Source organism: Glossina fuscipes, unplaced genomic scaffold (genome assembly GCF_014805625.2).
Source record: "Glossina fuscipes isolate IAEA_lab_2018 unplaced genomic scaffold, Yale_Gfus_2 303, whole genome shotgun sequence".
In the NCBI taxonomy this organism is placed as follows: Eukaryota; Metazoa; Arthropoda; class Insecta; order Diptera; family Glossinidae; genus Glossina; species Glossina fuscipes.
In genome coordinates, this window is record NW_023998646.1 from 446,735 (window position 1) to 471,462 (window position 24,728).

The 24,728-nt window shown below is 34.3% G+C and overlaps 1 protein-coding gene across 7 annotated transcripts in view; it reads left to right on the forward strand.

Moving 5' to 3' along the window:
- Positions 1–24,728, forward strand: part of LOC119642997 (gamma-aminobutyric acid type B receptor subunit 1) — a 314,997-nt gene that overhangs the window by 211,636 nt on the left and 78,633 nt on the right. For all 7 annotated transcript variants that reach the window (XM_038042340.1, XM_038042341.1, XM_038042344.1 and 4 more), the window contains exon 5: positions 9,913–10,129. In XM_038042340.1, the coding sequence (XP_037898268.1) occupies positions 9,913–10,129 (217 nt within the window). The remainder of the gene's footprint in view (positions 1–9,912; positions 10,130–24,728) is intronic.

The window sequence follows — 24,728 nt, forward strand, 5'->3', positions numbered from 1 at the left end:
ATGGAAGTGAACAAAGAGAAAATTCGGTACATTTTACAGTTTTTCTTTGAGAAAGGCGAAAATGCAAGCCAGGCGTCTAAAATTGTGAATGGTGTTTATGGTTCCGATACTGTAACAGCCAATTATGTGCAATTTTGGCTTCGTAGATTCCGTTCAGGAATTTTTGATGTTAAAGATGCACCTCGCACACTTAGTCCGGTCGTCGAAAATGTCGATAAAATCGGAGAAATGATCGAAGTTGACCGGCATGTTAGCAGTCGTAACATCGCCCAGGAGCTAAAAATCGACCATAAAACAGTTTTAAATCATTCACGCAAAGCTGGATTCAAAACGAAGCTCGATGTTTGGGTGCCACACCAATTAACAGAAAAACAGATGATGGATCGAGTTTCCATCTGCGAAGCTGTGGTCAAACGGAATGAGATAGACCCATTTCTTAAACGGATGGTGACTGGAGATGAGAAATGGATCACATACGATAACCCTGTGCGAAAACGATCGTGGTCAAAGAGCGGTGAAGCACCTCAAACGGTGGTCAAACCAGGACTAACTGCCAGGAAGGTTTTGCTATGCATTTGGTGGGACTGGAAGGGGATTATTTATTATGATTGCTTCCATATGGCCAAACGCTAAATTCTCATCTCTACTGTCAACAACTGCACGGTTTGAAGATAGCGATTGACCAGAAACGGCCAGAATTGGCCAACAGGAGATGTGTCGTGTTCCACCAGGACAATGCTAGGCCACACACATCTACAGTGACTAGCCAGAAACTTCGGGAGCTTGGTTGGGAAGTTTTAATGCATCCGCCATACAGTCCGGACTTGGCACCATGCGATTATCATCTTCTTCTTGCATTGCAAAATTTCTTTAATGATAAAAAATTGGAATCTAGGGAGGATTGTGAAAATCGACTAGTAGAGTTTTTTGCAAATAGAAATGAGGACTTCTGTGAGAGAGGCATTTTGAAGTTACCTTTAAAATGGCAACAAATCATACAACAAAACGGTGCATATTTGACCCAAATCGGACAATCCGAAGCATGTTAAATAAAGTCCTGAAGTTCATACAAAAATAATGGATTTCTTTTTCCCCAAACTAATTTTATTACGAAAATCCCAAATTCAGTAAATGTCAGCTAAGTAATTTTCGCAATAATAAATTCCCTAAAGAAGGAAAAACCAAATGAGGATTCGCAGGCGCCTCATGCAGCTGCAGGCCGATGAAACGATTAGAGCAAAAACCAGGCTGAGATTAGAAATAAAACCATAAATTTAGGTATAATAAGATAGATGTATATAAATAGAATATTTGTGAAAAGTAGACTTAGTCTGGCAAGAACGTAGAAGTTGAGAGTACGGCCAGAAAATAAATTGTAAATAAATAATCCTACATTAAAAGATATATAATTGTAAATAAAAGAACTTTGAAGTGTATTTCTCTTGATCAAAATATTCACGGTCTAGTGATACGGACTGTATCTAGTAAAAGCGAATTCATAACAATATATTTTTTCTGACATATCTGAAGCTTCCTTCTAGACGTTGCAAACTTTTTGACAAAATGAATATACCACTCATCCTTCGGCGATAAGTATAAAAATACCAGCAAAGTAATTATAAAAAGTCAAATGTTTTGTGAAACATGCACATACAAGAAATAACGTTCAATTTTATGTTATCATCACAAAGAGCAAAAACTAAGTTATTGCTACTAATTATCCGGTAGTATACTTGCACAAATACCGAAAGAGTATAATGCCCGTTAAGAATTATAGAGAATTTCAGAGAAATAAGACCACTCCAGGCATTTTGATATGCCTTGAAGGACGGTAAAAATTATCAAAAACGGTCATTGTATTTTTCTATCACCATTACATCGTGCCCACAACTCCCCAGTGGCCTGATATTACTTTGAGATATTTTGTAGCATACTTTGTTCATTGCAAATGTTCTCCATAGGTACATATATACTCCATGGTAAATGGAAACAACAAGTCTCTTTCTTTAAATTATGAAAGATTTTTATTCGCTTATGTTCATATTTTCTATACTGAACGGATTTTTACAATGATTTTATTAATTTTTCAAAGTCGCCCAATTAACAAGTATATCTTACTAAAAGTGCGAACTTTTTAGTAAAGAAAAAATTTTGGTTTACGCACGACGGCTACCTTCGTGCCAGTAATTGCTTATTACCCTTCATATAACGATGCCTCAATAGCCATACAAATAGATAAAAGATAATAAAAAAAATTTTTCCAAAATTGATGCAAAGAAAAAAAAAAATATTGCAGGTCTATGCAAAAAGAAATTATCTTCGAAAAGTAAACTCTTTCTTGAATTTTATTATAAAACAGTAACATGCCTCCCGGCATTTGAATTACATGCGAAAATTTCTTCAATTTTCACATAAATGCATTTCATTTACATTTATTCCATACAAAAGCAAACATTAATGGACGGTTGTCCTTTTATGCTGTTGTTTGTGTTGCCTGAGTTGTTCTCTGAACCGTGTGGCAGTTTTTTACTAAATCGCCTGCAGGGAAAAGAAGAAACGCACACAACGCACACAAAACATAACAACTAAAAACACATATAATATCAACAACCATCTTGTCACTCTACATGTGCTAGTTGGGTTGGTTGGCTGGCAAGACATTTCAACTCCGTAATCGTTCGTAATATGGATAATGGAAAGAAATACCAAGCAACTCGACAGCAACAACAACAGCTGCTTAACATAATAATCACATTACCAGTTCTATAAAAAATTATACTCTTAGGAGCGTTCAAAGGGGTATGATCTGTCTCGAACGCGTAGATATACGTAAGCACATGTGCAAATATGATGTTGGCGATGGGAGTCCGTAAAACTGGTACAAGAATCAATTCCACTTAACGTGGGAGAACGAAAAAAACAACAAGTACAAGAATTATATTCGGTCGTAACCGAATCTTTTATACCCATCATCGCTATTTTAAAAAACACAAAGAAACTAAAAGAAATAAATTTTCATCCTCTATAATACGGAGTACGCGAGCTTAATTTTTTTGTTTTCAAAATAAAAGATTTTGTCGCTTAGTCGTGTGGGCATTGTAGGCGTGTCTTTATAAAAGTTTATGTCTCTTCCGAATTCTTTTACGAATTTGTAAGCGATATCACCGTTTTCGCTAACGGGCAAATGTTTGCCAGAAATACTACGCAGTTTCACAGCAGACAGACGGACATGTTTAGGTGCATTTCAAATACAAAACTGGCCAAGTATGTATATGCTTTAACGAGTTTTCAAAGTTTGTTTTACCGCCTTATGTAGGTATTGAAAAAAAATCAAATATTGATACATAATAATATTGGACGTGATCAATTTCTTTCATTTTTACACAATTAATAAAGCATCGCTCATAGAATACACGTTAACATTTTGGTACAATTATTAGCTATAGCTTACTAGTAATGAACATAAGAGCAAGTTTTGGAAAAACAGAGGTGCTCTCATTTTACATAGAGCTGCAGGCGGCTCATTCGGTCGATTTGCCACATTTTCAATACCACCCCGCTTGCAAGCACTTTCAATGTTTCCAAAATTAAAGTCGATAGCTTCATCTCTTCGGCCAGGAGAACGTTTACGACAGTCATTGCACAGACGTACAGACACACCGGCTTACAGACGGATAAACGGACAGACGGGCACGCTTAAATCGATTTCGAATTTGATGCTGATCAAAAATACATATACTTCGCGCAGTTTGTGATGCTACCTTTTGGGTTTTGCAAACGTTTTGACAAAACGAATGTACTCATCATCTTTCGGTGATGGCTAAAAAAAGTAAAGGAGCAGCGACTTTTCCTTATAAATACACGGCTTTCATATGTAATAAACACTTGAGCTCGAATAACCTCTAAAGGAAACGAATATGACACCGCATGCAATAAAAAAAAAAACGCAAACTTGAACTAGTACAAATAAACAGAAGCCGTACAGACGTATATGCATATATATATATATATATATTTGGCAACTTTTTACTCTTATACTCTTCAACTTGACTGGGTTTGCCAATCTACGGCATACTGAATAGTAAGTTGCACATTAACAACAAACACACATTCTTGATTATATTTCTTTCTAGTATACGCCATGTTTTGCTTAATACTATCAAATTGCAGACAATTGAACGCTTGTTACGTATGTTTAATGATGTCAGCCAACTGAAGGTATTCCTACCTGGTGGAAACGTTAGGGTCAATAGAGTATGAGACATGGGATTAGGCTTACATTAAATTTTTATTAAAGAAAAAAAAAATAATAATAATAATGACAACATCGCGCTACTTTCATCGGAAATCACATATACGTTGTAATGGGCACAATATTCAATAAACATGGCATAAGCATAAAAAAATAAAGTCAATGATAATATATTCTACGGAGACAAGATAAACGAAATAAAACGCACTAAACATGGACATAAGAGCGATATTTATTGTAGATACCAACATACCAGAATTGCTTGACTGTCTTGACTCGCCAGATCTAGCTCCAAACGACTTTTTTGTACTTTCTAATCAAAAAGTTTGGGAACGGAGTTTTTCGCCAAATCATTTTCATTGATAATTTCTTTACAGAAAAAGACTCTGAGTAATATTTGGAAACTATACGTTTACATTTTAACGATCGGTTGGGTGTTTTACGCTGGCCAGGTTGGTTTCTTTTCTAACAGAGTTGGCTGCGTGTTGGCTTGGAGGCCGGGCCTGATCTGTGTTCTATATAAACATTGTGTTTTCTATTTCAAACTCAAAGACAGTTTTGAGCACTAACAGTTTGTTAGTGGGTAACTTTTATTACCTGACGAGGAAAAAAAACGAAATAAATAAATAATAGTTATTTATGAGTGGAACTCTTTGTAGGAAGATCTGCCAGCCGGCGATGCGAGTCGAATCACCTACGAACAACCACAGATCAGGAATTTACCTGCGACTGCCGGGTTCCTTGTCAGCCGCTGCTATATTCTGAAGTAAAGATGAGATTGTAGATATTGATATCTTGAAGACATAATTCACATATGTAATTTTAAACAAAAAAGGAAAGCTTGCATTAATATTTGTGTGCAGAAAAAATTGTAAAACTTGACTATTCCCATGCAAATTGCCATTTAGTCTGTACATCACCGTGTGTGCATATGTGCCAATCATAATGAATATAACATATCCAAGTATAGTGAATTTACTAAATAGGGATAATGAGGTATTCAGCATAATGTAGTCGAACTGCAAGACACACATGCGTAGGATAGAAATAAACAAATCTAGGTAAATGTAATTTAGTTTTAGGAAACGGAGGCTGAGATGAGAGCATTCCTATTAAGAGAACAATGAACTTGTATTTTAGTTACGTCCAATTATAACACTGTAGCACTGTGATTGTTACGCATGGATCGATACATCTGCTTTCGAATTCGCAAATATATGATAGAGCATGGAATAAATAGTCTTCAAGCTTATAGGACTTAAAGAAATTTTGCACTTCGACATTTGCAGTGCTTCTTTGTATACTTTACCACCTCTATCATTTATATCAGTCCTTGCCATTCCTTTAGAAGTTTACCCACCGATCTATCGGTCCGTTTGTTTAGCCATTTGCATACAAGGCTAGCTTATCGGTTTACAGATACTTTACGAGTGTTCATGCAGACTCAGTTTACCGCCTACTTATTCACCTATTACAAAAGCTATTTGTTTATGGGCAAGTAGAGCTGGCTCATCGTAAGACCTATCAGTGGCGCGATTTGCCAAGGGGGTGCCAGTTGCTCCATTCGCATGCCAATGTTCTACCTAATGTTTAAAAGACAGTTTTGAGATGATTGCGTAGCGGTTCCTTAAGAAATATGTTGTTCAGCTATTTGGGAAAACAAAAGAGCAAAAAAGCGGGGAAGTAGCTGCACTTGCATAATTTCATAGCAACGGCTACGCTGCAGTTCATGCGGCCAGTGAGCTAGAACGACATTGTTTCACACTTGCGTGAATTATATCTTCGCAATAATTCAGACGTTTGTGATAAGATCATATGTTATATATTATCATTAATTCCCCGTGATAACAAGATGTGTACTGAATCCATGCTCCGAGTATAACTGACTTAGTTGCCGTAACGGTTGGCTGAAGGGTTTAAATTTTTGGCATTTGATATACGATCGACCATGGACGAATGTTATTGAAAATTGATTGTGTCGCGCCATTTTTAAGTGCACATTCCATATAACGCCTTATTTTGAATACTCGTTATATGAACAAGTGTATTAAACGAAGAGTTGTTTGGCTGTGGTCCACCATAGTGTTTTTGCTTGTTTCAATTGAAATCCGATATCAATCAGATTTGAAAACAGTTACAAGCAAATTAAGTGAAACTGCAGGTCTTAATTCAGATCACATAATTTTTAATATGGAAAGTGAAAATAAATATTTATGTAGGGGGTAAAAGCTTGTATCTCCTAAGAAAAAAACTGCAAGCGTTCGTAAAAAGTATGAAAACTTTATAATATTAACCAAATAAGGCACATTTTTCAGGATTGGATTAAAAAAGAAATTTTTCCCGCAAATACTGTGAAGTGTTTAGTCGAATAAACAGGGTTAATGAAAATGATCATAAAATAACCGTTCGCAAGATTAAAGGGAAGTTAGGTGACCAAAAGGAGAGTATTGAAAGGCTTTTGAAATCGTGCAGGATCGATTGAAGAACGGGAAACATGGGAAGGATTGATTTAAGATGCTCAAGTCTTTCTCGAAACAACCCACGATTCGTAAAAAAAATGATCACCCTATTGCACCATATAACCATCCGTCATAGACCTCATTGAAAGCTGAATCAGAAGAAGGCGCTAATTGATTCCGACCCTTATTACTAATAGTTGATAAAACCAAATCAAAGAACCCAACGAAAAATCGTCAACTGTAACTGTGTTGAAGTGGAGGAGAGTATATACTTTGAAATTGGCCAAATTTTTACAAATAAGAAATATTTTTTAATAATGGTAACCTGAAATACTATTTAATTTAATCAATTCAAATTCTACTCTATATATAAATAAATATCCAGTCCAAAGACAATCTTAGATATCTCATTTTACCTAATTGCCTTTTAAATGTCATTTGAAGGCTTTTACAAACTTTTCTAGAGAACATTGAAAAGAAACTTTTTTTTAGTTATATTAAGTATAGGTTTCCACTATCTAGCTTTGAATGCAAAGATAAAGAAGAGAAAACTAATTGAAATTAAACATTTAAATGAAGTAAATGAAGTTATTTTTGGTTTATTATATTCTAGAGAATATGATTGACTTTTGCTAAACTTAATAAATTTCAACTTTATTTAGAACCAAGTGGGAAACAAGAGTGTAACAGTTTTTGATACGTACCGTCTCAAACAAATACCTAAAATTTGCAACATTGTTTTGATGAAAGGGCAGTTTCCATTTGATCGATAAGAAGTATAATTTCTGGACTGGAGAAGCTGTCTTTGGTAAGCATTTGCATCAGTTAATTTCTTATCTAGCACATTCTTTGACTACAGTGCGCCAAACCCTAATTAAGTCATTGTTCTTGGCATAGCTAGCATATTTATGATGAAATTATTCCCAATATTCAAGCTACTGCTCTTCTACCTTGATGTTTGTCGTCATGTAAGAATTTGCGTGCCAAGTTTCAGCATTCTGTTTCCAATTTTATAACTATGAGTGCTTCAGCAATAAGTGGGCAAACTGAGGTAATCTGGAACTTGCGCCGATCCCAAAATTCTTAAGTTATAGGATCTGGATGGAAAAAATGAAAGCGATAATCTCTTTATCTTTCCGTGGTAAATATATAGTTTTCTAACGCTTCGTAAGTTATCTAAGGAATTCTGCTTTGTTTCAAAAATTTTCAATCCTTTCTTTAACATGTATGTAAAAGTATTTTTCATAACTATTTAAAAAAAAAAATGTCTAAATAAATTTCAATAGGTGAAAGCATATGAAATGCAATGTATGCTCAAGCTACCACATAACATCCACATGTAAATTTTCTTTCTGTTTTCTATTTTTTACTACACTTTAACACCCCAAATGAAATGCAATTAAGGGCATACGAATAAATATTAGCAGCGGTAGGAAAATAAGAAAAACTGAAAAGAAACAAATTAAAAAAAACAATGTTCACTTTAGGCGAATCTTAAATACCCAGCGCAGAGACACCCAATGTCAGGCGACTTAGGTTCCTGTAAGATTCGTTTGCATTGTTATAACTATAAAGGCAGATTAATTTTTGGACATATGCTCTAGTTGTGACTTCTACGTTGAACTTTTTATAGCTTCGTAAAACCGACAGACTAACTTTGTTTGCGTTGTAATTACATTTGTCAATTTTGGTCGATTTTATTTCTAAATTTTTCCCAATCGATCTCTTTCTTACTTTTCGCTTAATAAGGTACCCGTTCTGTCTTGCTTGTTAGACACAAAGCTTCTCCTACTGCGAGGAAATTCTGCCAATTACAGTAGAGTTTTTCGCTTTATAGGCGAGTTGACGCTTAACGCTTCTTTTATCGTATTATAGTTCAATCAATCACCGATACAGCCGTGACAGAGGTAATTCGTTCGCTATAAAACATGTCTCAAAGTGACTGAATTATTTTAAGGTAGGGCTGGATTTCATTTATAAAGTTACATTTTCCCAACTAATTTTTCCCGACTATTGCAGCCCAACTTTTGCAATATCATTCAGCTTATTTCTTTGTTTTGTTATTTTGCTAAAATTTTTTATTATGGTCGACCATTTCTCTCAAAATGATCGAATGTATCTCATTTTTTATTCATTTTTTTGAAGGGAAATGTCTTGGATTATGATCAAAATAGAGACTGCCCTTTTGACTTATCGTTGAAATTCCCTTGTTAATTTCAAATGTAACTCCTGGAGTATTACGGGATTATCAGTTAATTAATTAAATATATTTCAAATAATTTGGGTTATCGTCGAATTTCTCTCACTGAGGAGATCATTATCTTTAATTATGACTGAATTTTCAATATTGTTGTAAAATTTTTAAAATTGTTCATTCATTTCCCTCTTGAGGAAATTTTGTCATTGCATTCTTTCCTTATAAGAAAATTTTTACAATCCGGATCAGGTTTGTCCAATTATGGCTGAATTTTTCGCAATAGAATCGTGTGACCGTGTATTTTTTGTAGTTAAATTTTTTCGTTCTTGTTTAGTGAAATAATGTAGTAAAATATCTCATTTTTACATTTGACTTTTTTATTATTATTTTTATTCGAAATGAATCGGTATCCATTATTCTGACAAGACGTAAGGTAAACTTATCATGACCGGGTAACGTAGAGTAAAAGATGAAAAAGTTAACTGAACTACAAAGATATACGGTTTATTATGTAAATGTGCGTATAGATATGTTTTTACATAATCAATTCGTTTTAAAATTTTCTAAATTGATATAGTGGTGGTGATGATGGGGGCGCTGGCGGTATCGTAGATGAAAATTATGCAACTGAATCGTTTGCACTTACACAAACGTACATTGCAGTTTCTGTTCATAAGTGAAAATTATATAAAATTTTGGTTAAAAGTATGGTTCTGGATAATAATGCATACGTTAAGGGATACGAATGTAATTTATATTTTATAATAAAGTGAAGTAAACGTTAGAGGTTCTATAAAATGCTGTTTGCAGAATTCCGTTAAATAAGATGAAAAAAGAAAGTTCCAACATAAATATTCTGTAATAAAAATGGTTTCGATTTGTTTTTAAACTTAAGCATTAAGTTTTTATGACTATTCTTAAATACTCGGATCTATGCAAAGCAATACCTTGTTTATTTCTAGAATTAAAATAAAGTTTTTGTTCGTTTGTTGCCTTATTTCCAGACCGTTGAAGATCTGGAAGAGCGATGCATGGAAGCAAGCATAGAAATTGTTACAAGGCAGTCATTTTTATCCGACCCAACTGATGCTGTACGCAATTTAAGACGTCAAGACGCTCGCATCATTGTTGGCCTCTTCTATGTGGTTGCTGCCAGACGAGTTTTATGTGAAATGTTTAAGCAACAATTATATGGACGAGCACATGTCTGGTTTTTTATAGGTAAGCGAATAAGAAAAAAAATTGCAAATAATTCTAAGATACTACACAATGAAAAACTCCACTGCTTCAGGCGGACACGTTTTGACACGTTTCGTACATAAAAATGTAAATTAACCTTCGCTTTATCCTGGTATTTATGCGAATAGGTAGATATAAATTTATGGTGTATTACGCAATTCTTTCTACATACTGCCCCATATATTTGTTTAATGTCTTAGAACGTAGTTGTTTATTGAGATATATACGTTTATATATATTAATTACATTAGGTTATCAACTTTGGTGAATACAATTCATTGAAATACCTTCTAGCCCGGCCAGCACTGTTGTTTTTCATACTGTCATGTGGTATGGCTAGACCTAAGTTTCCTTAAGTTGTTCTACGTTGTTGTTGTTGGATTTCGCCTTTGGGTTAATCCAGTGTTATTTTAGTTATTTTTTCATATTTTAATTTTATAAATGTTTTATTTAAGCTATTAATAAGTATTATAAGCAGCAATGCAATACTGGAGCAAAAGGAAAATATACAGCAGCAGGTAATTGTATACATTGTTTATTACAACAAAATTTCGACCTTCTTACAAGGAATATTAAGTATAAACGAGAATAAGTAAATTCAGTATTAAATTAAGTTACTCTTATTTTGAAAATAAATAAATAATTTGTACTTTAACTGAAAAATTACAGATATTTTTTTTAAATTGTGCTTTATACCACTTGTAGCAAGCCTACATTACACCTGCACTAAGAAATTGGGATAGAATCACCTCTTCCTACGTCCAGGAATTTTCGTGTTCAATCTACGCAGCTCCGACACCGACTTGTTTTGATCTAAGAATGAATGACATTGCAAATGTTATGGTTTAAAGTATTTACGCGGAAACGGACGTATTTTAAAAAGATTATATAATACAAAGAAATGTTGTCACTATTTACGTGCCTCGGGGAATATTCGTGAAAACAGTACTTCAAAACAGTAAATAAATGTGAAAAAAGCTTTTATGTAATAGCTATGTGTAATATTAGGAGTTTTATGATGACAAGTAAGGTCAAGTTTACCTGTTCGCAACAAACATCTCTAAATAAATACGAGCTTTCAGGTGACTGTGCGTTGCAGGTTACAATGCTGAAACGAAGTCAGGAGGTGGTGCCAAAAATACACAATATGAAGTACATATAGCGATTGTTATGCGAAAAAAAATGCTATGATTGACAATATCAACTGCAGAGTTGAAGATGAAAATTTAAAGATTCTCTTTTGTCTTGTATGCATTTGACAGCCTTCGGTGAATTTACAAGCAGAAAAAAATTGTCTACTGTTTATAACGTCATAAAGTGTCTTTCCTTCATTGGGCTAACCCTAGTCAAACCACTATTAAAGCTATGATATGAGAGTTTGGTCTCCTTCTCGGAAGAAAAAATATTGCACGGCAGAATTGAAATGAGGACGTACAGGCTGCCATGTCGGATGTTGTCGACCAAATAAATGGACAACGAAACCAATGGCGAAGCAAATGCCCAAAATAATCCCGGCTGACAGTCCACCCTCGAAAGTTCGTGAATTAACATACGTGCTAGGCATTTCAAAAAGTACTGTACATTGCATATCAATACAAAATTTGACTCTAAGAGGGCTATGCAGAAGAGTGGCACCGTGCTTTCTCATAATGGAACAAAACCCGCATCATTACATAGAAAGTTTCAATCGATCATAGTTCCACACCGAAAAGCCATGAACGAATCTTGGGTTTCTTATTTCACACTTGAAACGCGACGTTCCACGAAGGCGAAGATTGTTCCATTTGCTGACAAACAGAGGAAATATCCCAAAAAAAAAAATCAAACCAGGACCAGCATTATGTGAACTTTTTGTGTGGGTTGAACGAGAATTTAAAAAGAAATATTGTATTTGGTAAAAACGAAGTGTTATTTTATCAAGACAAGGCATTTGTTCACACAGGATTGCCAAAATCAACACGTTTGAATCGTTCCCCACGTGCGATAATGAAGAGAAAAATCCGAAAAAACTTCTCTTTAAGCAAGGAACCGAGGTCATCGAACATCGCTGGGAAAAGTTTGACGAAGTAAAGGAAGATTATATTGGAATATGAAAACATTTTTTTTTTGCAATTTTTTATGGTTTCTTTGTTTTGTGTTTCCCAGGACCCCCAACCATATTTTAGTAAACAATCCATCCAATACAAAATAATGATAAGTTTTCGTTTGTCTCTGACGCATATACATACATTTCAGAATAAAACCGACACAAACCCATATTAAAGTTCTTGCAGCTATTGAACTGAAAAGGCATGGCCATTGTGTTCCTCATGGCTATTGTGTCCCTTATGTTCAAACCGCTTTATAACAATTTATTAAGTTATTAAGTTATTAAGTCGAAGGGTGGGCATACACTCATTTTGTTTTTTTTCATGATGCATGTACTACCCAAAAAGGAAGCTTCAGAGACCCTATAAAGTATATATTCTTGATCAGCGTGAAACCCTGAATTAATTAAGCCATGTTTCTTCATTTTGCACATTAACTTTACGAAAGACTCTACCCTTTACCTGCAAAAATTAGGAAATATCAGCCAAAGTGTAGGGAAGATGAAGGAGCACAGTTAAGCTCATTGTTTTTCACACATCATTTATGGTACTTATCAGAGCATTGTCCAACTGATAATTTTTCTCTTTGGCGAGATATGGCTGCAACGAATAATGCATCTAAGTTTTCATCTCCTAAATTGTTTCGAGCCCCTACAACGTCTTGGCTTTTAACACAAAATTTCCATTTTTAAAGTAATGCAAACAGTACTAACGCGTTCTTGTCGATGAAGTATATTTGGCATAGGATTACAAGACTGGCCGATGACATTGCCTAACCAAATTTCACCAATGCTTCGATGAGATCATAAACACTATATGGTATGGTGGACTAATGTTCATGTGTCCTTGAGTGCCTTTCATTTGGCCATCCTACATGTAAAACGTTGTCTCTCATAGCTACTTCTCGAAACGTAACTATCAGCTTGAGCAAAATTACTCAACAGAATCCTATGCGATCGCAATGTAAAACAGCAGGGACTTACCTTAATCTCTACCAATGTAAAGTTTTTGACCCTATTAACTCCATACGTCAGCTAATACCGGTAAAATAAAGCTAACTAAAGATAAGCAAGCACACTTTACATAACATAACATGCGCAGAGAGCAGGGAAGGTATCATAAAACTGACGTAATATAAAGACGAGCAAAGTTAGGTGCTGTAATCTTAAATAATAACTTTTAAAATTGTACTTCACAGTTCCTTTAAGGCGTGACACCACTATAAATTCACAAAAAAATTTTTTTTTTGCCTAACAGAAACTTTGAACACTCGCGAAAAATGTTTTCCGCTGCTTGGATATTGCAGTTTGTTGTTGATTTCTAACTTCTCTAATTCACTTATAGATTCCTTTAGAAGGCACTTATGTTCATTATAACCGGTTCCGAACAATAGTGCAGTAGTTAGTGTATCTTCGCTGAGGCAACAATTGGGTGAATATGAGACTGGGAGCGACTTGAAAGCCTTCAATGCTTTTGCTAAAAAATTGGAAATTTGGGGCCGAAAGTTTGGACGTTTGTTACGGGTTTAGTCGTTGGAATATACATTTTCTTGCCGATATCTGCATCATTTCGATACATTCAATGTGTGAAACTTGCGATTCTGCCGTTGGCAGACGGGACGAAACAGGTCGAACAGTTTCGACCTTGAAATTGTCGGACAAAGGGCATGAGGTAGAAGGTTATAAAATGAAATATTTAGTATTCGGAAGCATTGTATATGTTTGGATACTTCGAAAGCATTCTTGGAACGCGGTTTTCCACTCCTAATCTGAATGAAATTTATTTTAAAATGAATTATTTCACCGTTAGAATCCCTTGTAGACATTTTTATTTTCATTTATTTAACTTACCAACCAAGTTCAAACTAATCTAGGGCCTTACCGTATACATACTTTTGTATAGATATCCGCCTGAGTAGCCGAAGGGGAGGAATCTCGACTAGCAAGTCAATTGTCGTGGGTTCGAATCTCAAGTGCGGTAGAGTTTTTAATAAAAGCCAATAGCCTTAGATGCTAATGCTTTTAAGAGTTTAGTCTTAGAATTTATTTCTGTGGCGAAATTAATAATAATTATAATAATAATAATACTTTTGTATAAAGCTACGTTTTTGAATTAAGCTGCGAAATAGAGAGAAAATATTCAATCATTAAATCAAAATAAATAAATTGAAAGAAGAAGAACAAAACAGTATTCAAGCTTTTACACGCCAAAATAGTTGCACGTTTACAAGCACCGATTATAAACCTTTATGCATACAAAACAAAGGCGTCCTAGAATCACGCAAACAGTCAAAGTTTGGCAAGGGATAGACACGCTTTGATAGTATTATTGTATCACGATACCGACATTAAATTATAGATAATACATCGATCAACAACTCCGAAGATTAAGTAAGGAAACACATTTTTTCTTTTCTTTGCAAAGTACGAGTTTATTCGTCAAAGTAGTCCTCTTAAAAAGCGACAAGCTTCCGAGAGCCCACAAAATGTATATATTCTAGGTCAGCATCAAATTCTGAGTAGATTTAAGAACGTCTATTGCAACTAGCAAGTCAATAAATCTAAAAATAAATCATTTATAAGATGGGAGCAAAGTTTACGCAACGCAAGTGGTAAGAACGGGGAATATTCCAGCATGTTCGAGGCTGGGTTTGTTCAGACTTCTATGTGATTTTTTCTTTCCATAAAGCTGTTCGCATTCCTTCGTCTATTATACACTCGTATATTGCTGTGCTAAGACTAATACCAAAATAGTTGACGTAATAATATGACTTTTTGACTAGTCAACGGGTTAGCTATTCCCCTGTGCTTTTTTTTATCTCAAGCAGCTAGGCGGAGTCTTGATTTCGATACTCTATGGGACTGAATCCATATATATTATATGTTATATCGTGATTCGAATCGCTAACCTGCCTGGAAAATTCATTTTCTACCGTTAAGGCAATACAAAGAGCAACAAAACATCATCCCTTCAAATTATTTTTAATATAACAAATTAATCAGGATTTTCCTTATTTTTGATAAAAAACGCATGAAATCGATAATTGAATCGTAGAATTTGAAATCACTTTAAGCTTTTATTGCATTAAAATAATCAACTCACTCACATAACACCTTATACAAGTAGCAATTATCTCATTATTAGACGTTACAATAAAACTCAATTAGTTGATTGGCAGTAGCATCTGTCACAATTTGTTGGTGTTAGTGCTGCACGAATGGTAGACTACTCAACACAATGAAACTTTCTTAATTATGTTATTAACGCCACATTAACTGTCGGTTTGAATAAGAAAAAAATCAAAGGAAATAAGAGCGAAACTACGGAATGAATTGCGAGATGTTGCGATTAATAAACGCACACTAACAAAAGTACTACTAGAAATAAAACTACAATGATTAGTATAGCAAATGTGCGCTTTTTTCTTACAACCATTTTAAGATTTTTTTCTTTGTAATTTGAAAATAAGATGTAAAGCTGAAGAACGAAGATGAAAAGCTTACATAAAGGTTTGAGGAAAAGGCAGAAAAAACGGATGTTCATCTACTCTTTTTCCAATCATTAATTTCATCATCTTTTTTACTTTCTTGACATTTTCCCAACGTTTTGATGCGCTGGCTAAAAAGTTCTGCTCGCAGGTTTTGCTCGAGTATACATTTGCAATCACCCTCTTTGTTACACTTTAGTTTGTTAAAATTCCTAAGTTTCTTAAACGTGTTTATTTACCTGCAATCCTAAAAAACATCTAATCGATTTTCTCTCATCAAAATGTTTGTAAGTATCGTTAGAACACAAAAGCAATCCGCAATGCTTTTTAGAGAGTATGTAAAAATAAAATAATGAAACAAACTTTGCATATGAAACCGTGCTTTCCGTATAATTTGCTCTGGGTCGAATATATTTGCCCAAGTATTTTAGTTTACCTTCTCCGTTTGTTGGCAGACTCTATTGCTATTAATTTAAAGTAGGCAAAGCAACTCGCCATTTGTCAAAAAAAGACACGAAAAGGCGTCTAATAGTGAAGGTTCCAGTAATTTAGAGAACAAGTATACCATACAATCGCAACAGCTCAACAGTAAGGCTGCCAAAATCACTGATGATTTTTGATTTTCTTCTATTTCAAATCTCTAAGTCTGACTCCCTCAATCATCAATAATTTCTTGTTAATGGTTTACAGCTAATCATTAAACGAAATGCATGTTGTATTGGAAAAAGTCCGTGTGGTTACGTCTTTGGCAATATATAACCACTTTAATGTGCTCTAATTTCTTGTCGTAAATCTAAACTATATAGAAAATCCAATCTTTTTCTTTTATTCAAAAGTAAAATAATGTTTCCAGCTGAAATATTATCCCCTTTAGCAATTTGCTTCGATGTGATATGAATTATATACATGATGTGAAACATTAAACATTTATTCAGTAGTTGCACTTAGTCAATATTCAGAACGAACTGTCCGGGCTACACGAGCGTTTTTATTTATTTATTTATTTATTCTACTTATACAATAAACTCAACTAAAACAAATTGACAGTCGAGTTCAATTGACTCCTAATGTAAATCTTGAATTAATTAATATTAAAAGTTAATATAAGTATAATAAAACAAATAAGAAGGAAAAAAGCAAAAAAAGCATGTGCGCAACTAGCATAGAGCCACGTTCACAACCGGTACAAGATCAAATTGCAAATGAACCCATAAGCCATCACAAACATGCATAAGCTTGGCAACCGATAACAATAAACAACAATTAATTTTCGAACCATAATGAGTTTTTAAGGTTAAGAGCTAGTTTGAGTACGACATAGGTAAATTGCGCGTATTAAGCAATGCTGCTTTAATGGACTTTAAAAAGCCCGATAATGAGAATAAGTGATAGATATCATTTAGATTTTTGCAAACAACTTTGAGCGGATTAAACAGCTCATAATTATATATATATTGACTAAGCTTAACCAAGATGAAGTGCCTAAAGAAGCGATTGGTTACGTTGAAGCTTATTTCACCAAGTAATGCAAGCGAGTCAATAGCACCATTTATTACTTTGATTACGAAGGAAACGCCAAGAACAAATCTGCATTTCTCGAGAGACGGTAGGGACAGCAGAAGCAACCTATTTTCATAGGGGGGAGGACAGACAGTCGGATCCCAACTCAAATTCCTAAGGGCAAACAGCAAGAATTGCTTTTGAACAGATTCAATTGAATCTACATAGCATCTATATGAAGGAGACCACACAGCAGAGGCATACTCGAGTACACGTCTAACCAAACACATGTAAAGCCTTTTCGTAATATACGGATCATCAAGCTCTCAATGAAACCAAGCATGGACCTAGCTTTGCTTAACGAGAGCTCAATATGCAAGTTAGAACGCTTAAATCTGTGAACGTATCGACATCCTGCAACTTATACGAATCAATGAAAGACTGAGTAATGAAAGACTTCCTTCTTGAGAAAAAAAAGCTTCTTACATTTACTCAGATTTAATTTCATAGAATTCAATGAGCACCATGCAACCAAATTATTTAAGTCAATTTGAAGCTGATACGATTGCTATTCTAAGGAAAAGAAAGAAAATAGTTGCACATCATCAGCATACATTAAGATCTGGCTGGAATTAACCACCGATGGGAGATCGTTAATGTATAAACTAATTAAAATAGGACCTAAGTGACTTTCTTGAGGTACGCCAGATATAGCGAAGAATTCATCCGAGGTGATAAAGTTGAACAAAACCCTGAAGGATCTGTTGTGCAGATAAAAGCTTATCCATTTCACTAAGTAGGGTGGGAAATCAGACGCTTGTAGTTTAAAGATAAGTAGTCTGTGGTTAACCATATCTAATGCTTTGCTTAAATCAGTGTAAATAACGTCTGTGAGAGCCACTAAAAAAAGCCTTGAAAACATGACGAGTAAAATCTATCAAATTGGTGGCCGTAGATCGCCCTTTCCGAAAGCCATGCTGGTGTGGAGAAATATACGAATTAATGGCAAAGGCCAAATGCCGAGTCACAATTCGCTCAAACAGCTTAGGCAAGATACTCAACTTGGCTATGTCTGTAGTTCTCAACAAGTTTTAAAAACTAACCTCTTATCTATAATACATACTTTTTAAAAATAAAGTGTGAAAATGTCAGTTACTGCACGCTTACAAGTGGAATCGTCAATCTACTTATTTACACCAAAGGGGCATGAAAGCTTCAGCTAAAAAATTGGATGGCCTTGTAAGGGTATTATTGAAGTACAATGGGGTCATATTGTGTTGCAAAGTGTACACCGAAAAGTTCAACAAGCCCCATAGGGTATACAAAAATTGAGGAAAAACAATTAATTTTCAAGTCCTTTAGTTGTTTGAAAATAAATTAAATTTTTATGATTTGACTGTTTGTCAACAGTTGCAAGGGAAATTTAATGGTACTTTACGCAATGCGCATTCTTGGTAAGATATTAAAACCTTATTAAAACATATTAACATCGACTTTCTCTCATCTCATTAAAATTAATAATTCCATAAGTAGAAATATAAGGTATAAATCATATTCTACTTAAAAAATAAGAAATCTTAACGAAAATATAGATTTATTAAAAAAAAATAAAGTTACGTTAGAAATTATATATCCTACATATCCTCCAATAATGCAAACAAATAAAGTTATTGACTTTGGGCGCTAAATACAATTCTATATGTCCTATTTAGTTTGCGTGCTTGCACGTCTAAGTAAACTTTTTAGGAGTGTCATGTGGTCGATGAATTTTACGCGGGTTTTTAACTGAATGAGATGTAAAGCGAACATACACATATGTAAAGAGTTTTCCAAATCTTATTTCATTTGTGTTTTTGAATAACTAACACTTTAAATACTAACTATTTTAAATACTCTTTAAAACATCTAGATCGAATATATATTCCAAACATGCTAGTAACAGCTACTGTGAGTACCACAACTTTCCTTCGTAACCTTGTAATAGACCAAAAAGGTTAGCTGCCAAATTTTCCTGTCCCAACATTTCTTTTCGCCTATTACTGTGTTATATTATAATTTGATAAACATAAATCCAAGTAATATTAGTTTGGGGAAAAAGAAATCCATTATTTTTTCGGTAGATGGCTGCACTGATAGATTTCTCGTAAAGTATCGATCAAACAATTTCAGATTTATGCTCGTTGGAAAGGTGACATTTCGCAGTAAAAAAAATTCTTTTGCTGTTTTTTGTTTGGTGCATTCAGTTATGAGTTACAGCGTGTTAAAAATAGAAGTGAACAAAGAGAAAATTCGGTACATTTTAGTTTTTCTTTGACAAAGGCGAAAATGCAAGCCAGGCGGCTAAAATTGTGAATGGTGTTTATGGTTCCGATACTGTAAGAGCCAATTATGTGCGATTTTGGTTTCGTAGACTCCGTTCAGGAATTTTTGATGTTAAAGATGCACCTCGCACAGGTAGGCCGGTCGTCGAAAATGTCGATAAAATCGGAGAAATGATCGAAGTTGACCGGCATGTTAGCAGTCGTAACATCGCCCAGGAGTTAAAAGTCGACCATAAACAGTTTTAAACCATTTACACAAAGCTGGATTCAAAAAGAAGCTCGATGTTTGGGTGCCAGACCAATTAACAGAAAAACAGATGATGGATCGAATTTCCATCTGCGAAGCTGTGGCCAAACGGAATGAGATAGACCCATTTATTAAACGAATGGTGACTGGAGATGAGAAATGGATCACATACGATAACCCTGTGCGAAAACGATCGTGGTCAAAGAGCGGTGAAGCACCTCAAACAGTGGTCAAACCAGGACTAACTGCCAGGAAGGTTTTGCTATGCATTTGGTGGGACTGGAAGGGGATTATTTATTATGAGTTGCTTCCATATGGCCAAACGCTAAATTCTGATCTCTACTGTCAACAACTGGACCGTTTGTAGATAGCGATTGACCAGAAACGGCCAGAATTGGCCAACAGGAGAGGTGTCGTGTTCCACCAGGACAACGCTGGGCCACACACATCTACAGTGACTCGCCAGAAACTTCGGGAGCTTGGTTGGGAAGTTTTAATGCATCCGCCATACAGTCCGGACTTGGCACCATGCGATTATCATCTTTTTCTTGCATTGCAAAATTTCTTTAATGATAAAAAATTGGAATCTAGGGAGGATTGTGAAAATCGACTAGTAGAGTTTTTTGCAAATAGAAATCAGGACTTCTGTGAGAGAGGCATTTTGAAGTTACCTTTAAAATGGCAACAAATCATACAACAAAACGGTGCATATTTGACCCAAATCGGACAATCCGAAGCATGTTAAATAAAGTCCTGAAGTTCATATAAAAATAATGGATTTCTTTTTCCCCAAACTAATATTATATAATAATTTTTTTTTATTCGTCAAAACGTTTGCAACGTCCAGAGGGAAGCTTCAGAGACCCCACAAAGCGCATATATTCTTGATCAGTATTCCCCTGGCCGCAAAATTGAAGCTTTCGTTGGATTTCTTGCATCCGGGTTGGTGTTGAAGATAGGCCAAATAGATCGAAAGACACGCCTACAGTGCCATGTAAACTCCCCAGGTGTCCCCACATCTCTGTTCTTCAAAAGGAATAAAAAATAGCTTTTTGCCCATTATTCATAAAATTTAGCAGATATTTCTCCAAAAATTAAAACGTGGCCGATGTTGTATCTCTGCAAAAATGGAAAAAACCGACTGCGCCTATTTAATTTTATTGTGTATAACCCACAGAAGCAAGATTAAGAAACCCCACAAAGTATGTAACTTGGCCAGTTTTAGAATAAAAATGCACCTAACCATAAGTATAAAAGATTGGGTCACTACAATATAATTTTTTTACTTGTTTGTTTTTGATATTATATAAGTTTTCATTTTACTTGGTTTTGTGTTAGCGTCAAAGTTCTCGATCGATATTTTGCGCTCTTCGGTACATTCGGTTATCCTGAAATTTCCGATGGCAATCTTTCGTAGTGCTGTCAATTAATTTTGCTGCATATTCAAGACTGCAAAAGTCAAGGTGTAGTGCATCATCACTTTCTTAATTATTCCGTTAAAATGGGTATCAAATAAGAGACGTTGGTAAGTAGACCGCGAAATATAGTACAATAAGAAGTTAAAAATAAATTATTTAAAAATATATTTTTAAAATACGCCTTTATTTGAGTGAACTAAGAAATGGGCAGTAAGTTTTACGGCAGTTGCTTTTATGTAGCGCATTTAGCAATGAACGAATGTTTAATATAATACTGTTACGGGAATTCCATATCCAGTTCATTCCAGCTAATAAACTTTCCCTAGAGAGGAAAAAAACATGTGCACATTCGCAGCACGTCATGCGGCTGCCGGCCGACGAAAAAGCAGTTTAACGGATTAAAAATGAAGCCATGAACTTAGGTAATCGTAGTATGCTTTTAAAAATGTATATAAATAGAATATTTAAGGAAGGCAGAGTTAGTCAAACAAAAATATTTGTGTTGAGAAGTCGAGGGTATTGCCAAAAATAAATTGTGAACAATTCTACTCTGAAGGAAAAAAAAATCTTGAAGCAAAAACGTGGAATTTTATTTCTCTTAGAAAAACCAGGATCTGGCGATACCCACGGCTATGCTCTTCGCATTCTACTCTTCAAGCTCTTCTATTTGATACCAATGTCGCTGGTATTGTTAAGAAGAAATTAATCGTTGTGTCTACTGTATTCATTTTAGAATTAACACTATTTAATGCAGACAATATATCTTCATTTGAGGAGTGAACAAAATTGTTTTAAACATTCTATCTGCTTTGCCGTATGATAAATAAGTATAAAACCTCAAAGAGGTGAAAAAAATAAAATTTAACTACTAGTAAGTTTGCGTGGGTATAGCCAGTTGCTTCCATTCTTGGTCGTAAAAAGTAAAGTGTTTCGTAAAATAAATGTAAAAAATTTCAGGCTTCTAACTTTCATACTTTTCGAGTAACGAGCGAAAATTAAAAATTTGATTTAAAGCAAAAAGGAGTTGCGGTCCATTGCATACTTCTGCTCTAACTAATTTGGCCTATTTTCAATACCAACTTGTTTGCAGAAACTTCCAATGTTCTTAACGAATTTGAAATCGAAATCTTCGTTTTTGCGACGAGGGGAGTGTCAAAAACACATACCACATGGACGCACAGACATACAGACGTTCGGACAGACATGGCTAAATCAACTCAGAATTTCACGCTAATCAAGAATATATACATTTTATAGGGCCTCTAAAGCTTCCTTTTGGGTGTTACATACATTATGGAAAAAACAAAATGAGTATACGCCTATCTTACAGTGATGGATATAAAAATGTATCGTGAGGGCCTTTCGGCCCATTCTCTGGGGATGGGGCAGATCAGCGGCCCAGGAAAACACAAGAAAATTTACATTTCCAGGGACCTTTATTATTCACTATTTTATTTTATAATTATTCGACGACTAACTCTCAACGACTAAAACCCAAGACGAACTCTAAAGACCGTCAAACTAAGGCTAACTCTAAATTATTCCAACTTATTCTACTCTACCCTAGTCTTAACCTATTCTTATTCTATATCCTAACCCTATTCTTGTTCTATTCTTATCCTATTCCTATCGTCTTCTTATTCAATTCCTATCCCATTCTTATTCTATTCTTACTCTATTCCTATGCTAACTTACTCTCCAACTTAAACTAGCACTCTCTCTGCCACACCAGAGGGACGACTTTGGGTCCTCAAAGTATATGATTCATTTATAATGTTTTGTCTTGTCTCTCTTGACGCTCACTTCCATTAGTCGCGTTTTAAACCTCATTTTACTACATTTTATTGCCCTCTGAGGGCATGTCCCTAATTTCTTTTATCTCATGATTTTTAACACTTGTTTTTTCCTTCTGTATGATGTAGTATAAACAACGTTAACAACATTTTTCACTGGCAACTTTCTTTTCATTGTCATGAATGAGTTGAACTTATTCGCAAAAATCAAAGGACGTGCTGGGCCTTTACTGTAAATATATTCACAATTAAATTAGTTCATCAAAATAATTTTATAAATCATAAAAAAATTATAAAAATCAAAATCAATAAACAAAATATTGATGCCACAAGCACTTACTGGTCCACATTTTTTTAATTAACCTATTTTTCACTAAAAGACGCTGAATTGGCAACTATGCAGTGATTTAAGCTCACTTTATTTTATTTTGTATTATTTTCTGCTTGTGAATCTCTATTTTTACAACATAAGTAAAATTTTGAATTCTCAATTTAGATCATCTTAAGACTATCATCTTCTTACTATTTTTCGGATAATTGCTAGCATATATGCGATTTTGCTGTTTTTTAACCATTCTAATCTATTAGAGAATTTAAAAGTTAATTTTATAGATAAGGGGTGAGACTGTAAATTCCTAGCAGGAATTCATCAATTTTTTCTATCTAGATATATTAACGTAAGAGAATTTTTTAGGTAATAAACTTTTTTCCCGTATCACAAACGATTTGAAATGTCTATTGAGTCTTAGAGAAAAAATTGACTATCTGAAAAATCTGCAGTGATATGACGCCTTAATAGTAACTCCTATCTTTTAAATCAAGAATAAATTCATTATTATTGTTGCCATTATTTCAAAATAAATCAACGCATTCTTAACGCATTTGCAATTGCATCCTTCCTTTAATTTTAAAAAAATAATAAAATCCTTAAATGTGGATTAAATTTTTGTCTCATTAGAGAGCATTCCATATAAAATATATATTTTTTTATCCTTAATCACATCACATAGAAATCTTGAAAGGGATGGAAGCATTTTTGAAACATCCTCCCATATTAGCCTTCTTATAAAGACTAGATGATTTTATTTCTAATATCTTATGATGACAACTAATTCAAACTTGTGATTTTTTTATATATTTAAGTTGACGTCTGATCACATAGACCTATTTTTCGCATTCTCCTTCCTGCAAGGGTCTTCGTGAAAAACAAGTCTTTGCACTCCCAAAGTAATTGGAAGATTACACCATATGACTTAACCGAGGATACATAATGGCGAGTTTTGTCCGACTATCACATTTTAACCAAATTTATTTCTGATCTTACTTATTATGAACTTATTTTACTTTAAAATATCAAGTATTGTCTTTCAGTCTCATTTACAAGTTACTTTCTTGAGAACAGTTATATGAAAACGGGGCCAAACGACGTGTATAGAATTAGATACTACTTACTTTTTGACCACAAACTGTTTTATTCTTGTCTTTATGTATTTATAAATTTATATTTTTATATGAAGACTTCATAGGTGAAGATTTAGTAAACAGTCCCATTCCATAAAAATTTTTACGTTCATTTAGTGTGTCGAAATATTCACGGATTTTTGTCGAGAAATGTTAAAAGCAGCTTTAAAACCAACGCCTGTTAGTGTACCAAATTTCATCAATATATTTCTGTCTAGGTTCAGCCAAAATACAAGAGCAAACATCATCTAAATCAACTGCCGAGTT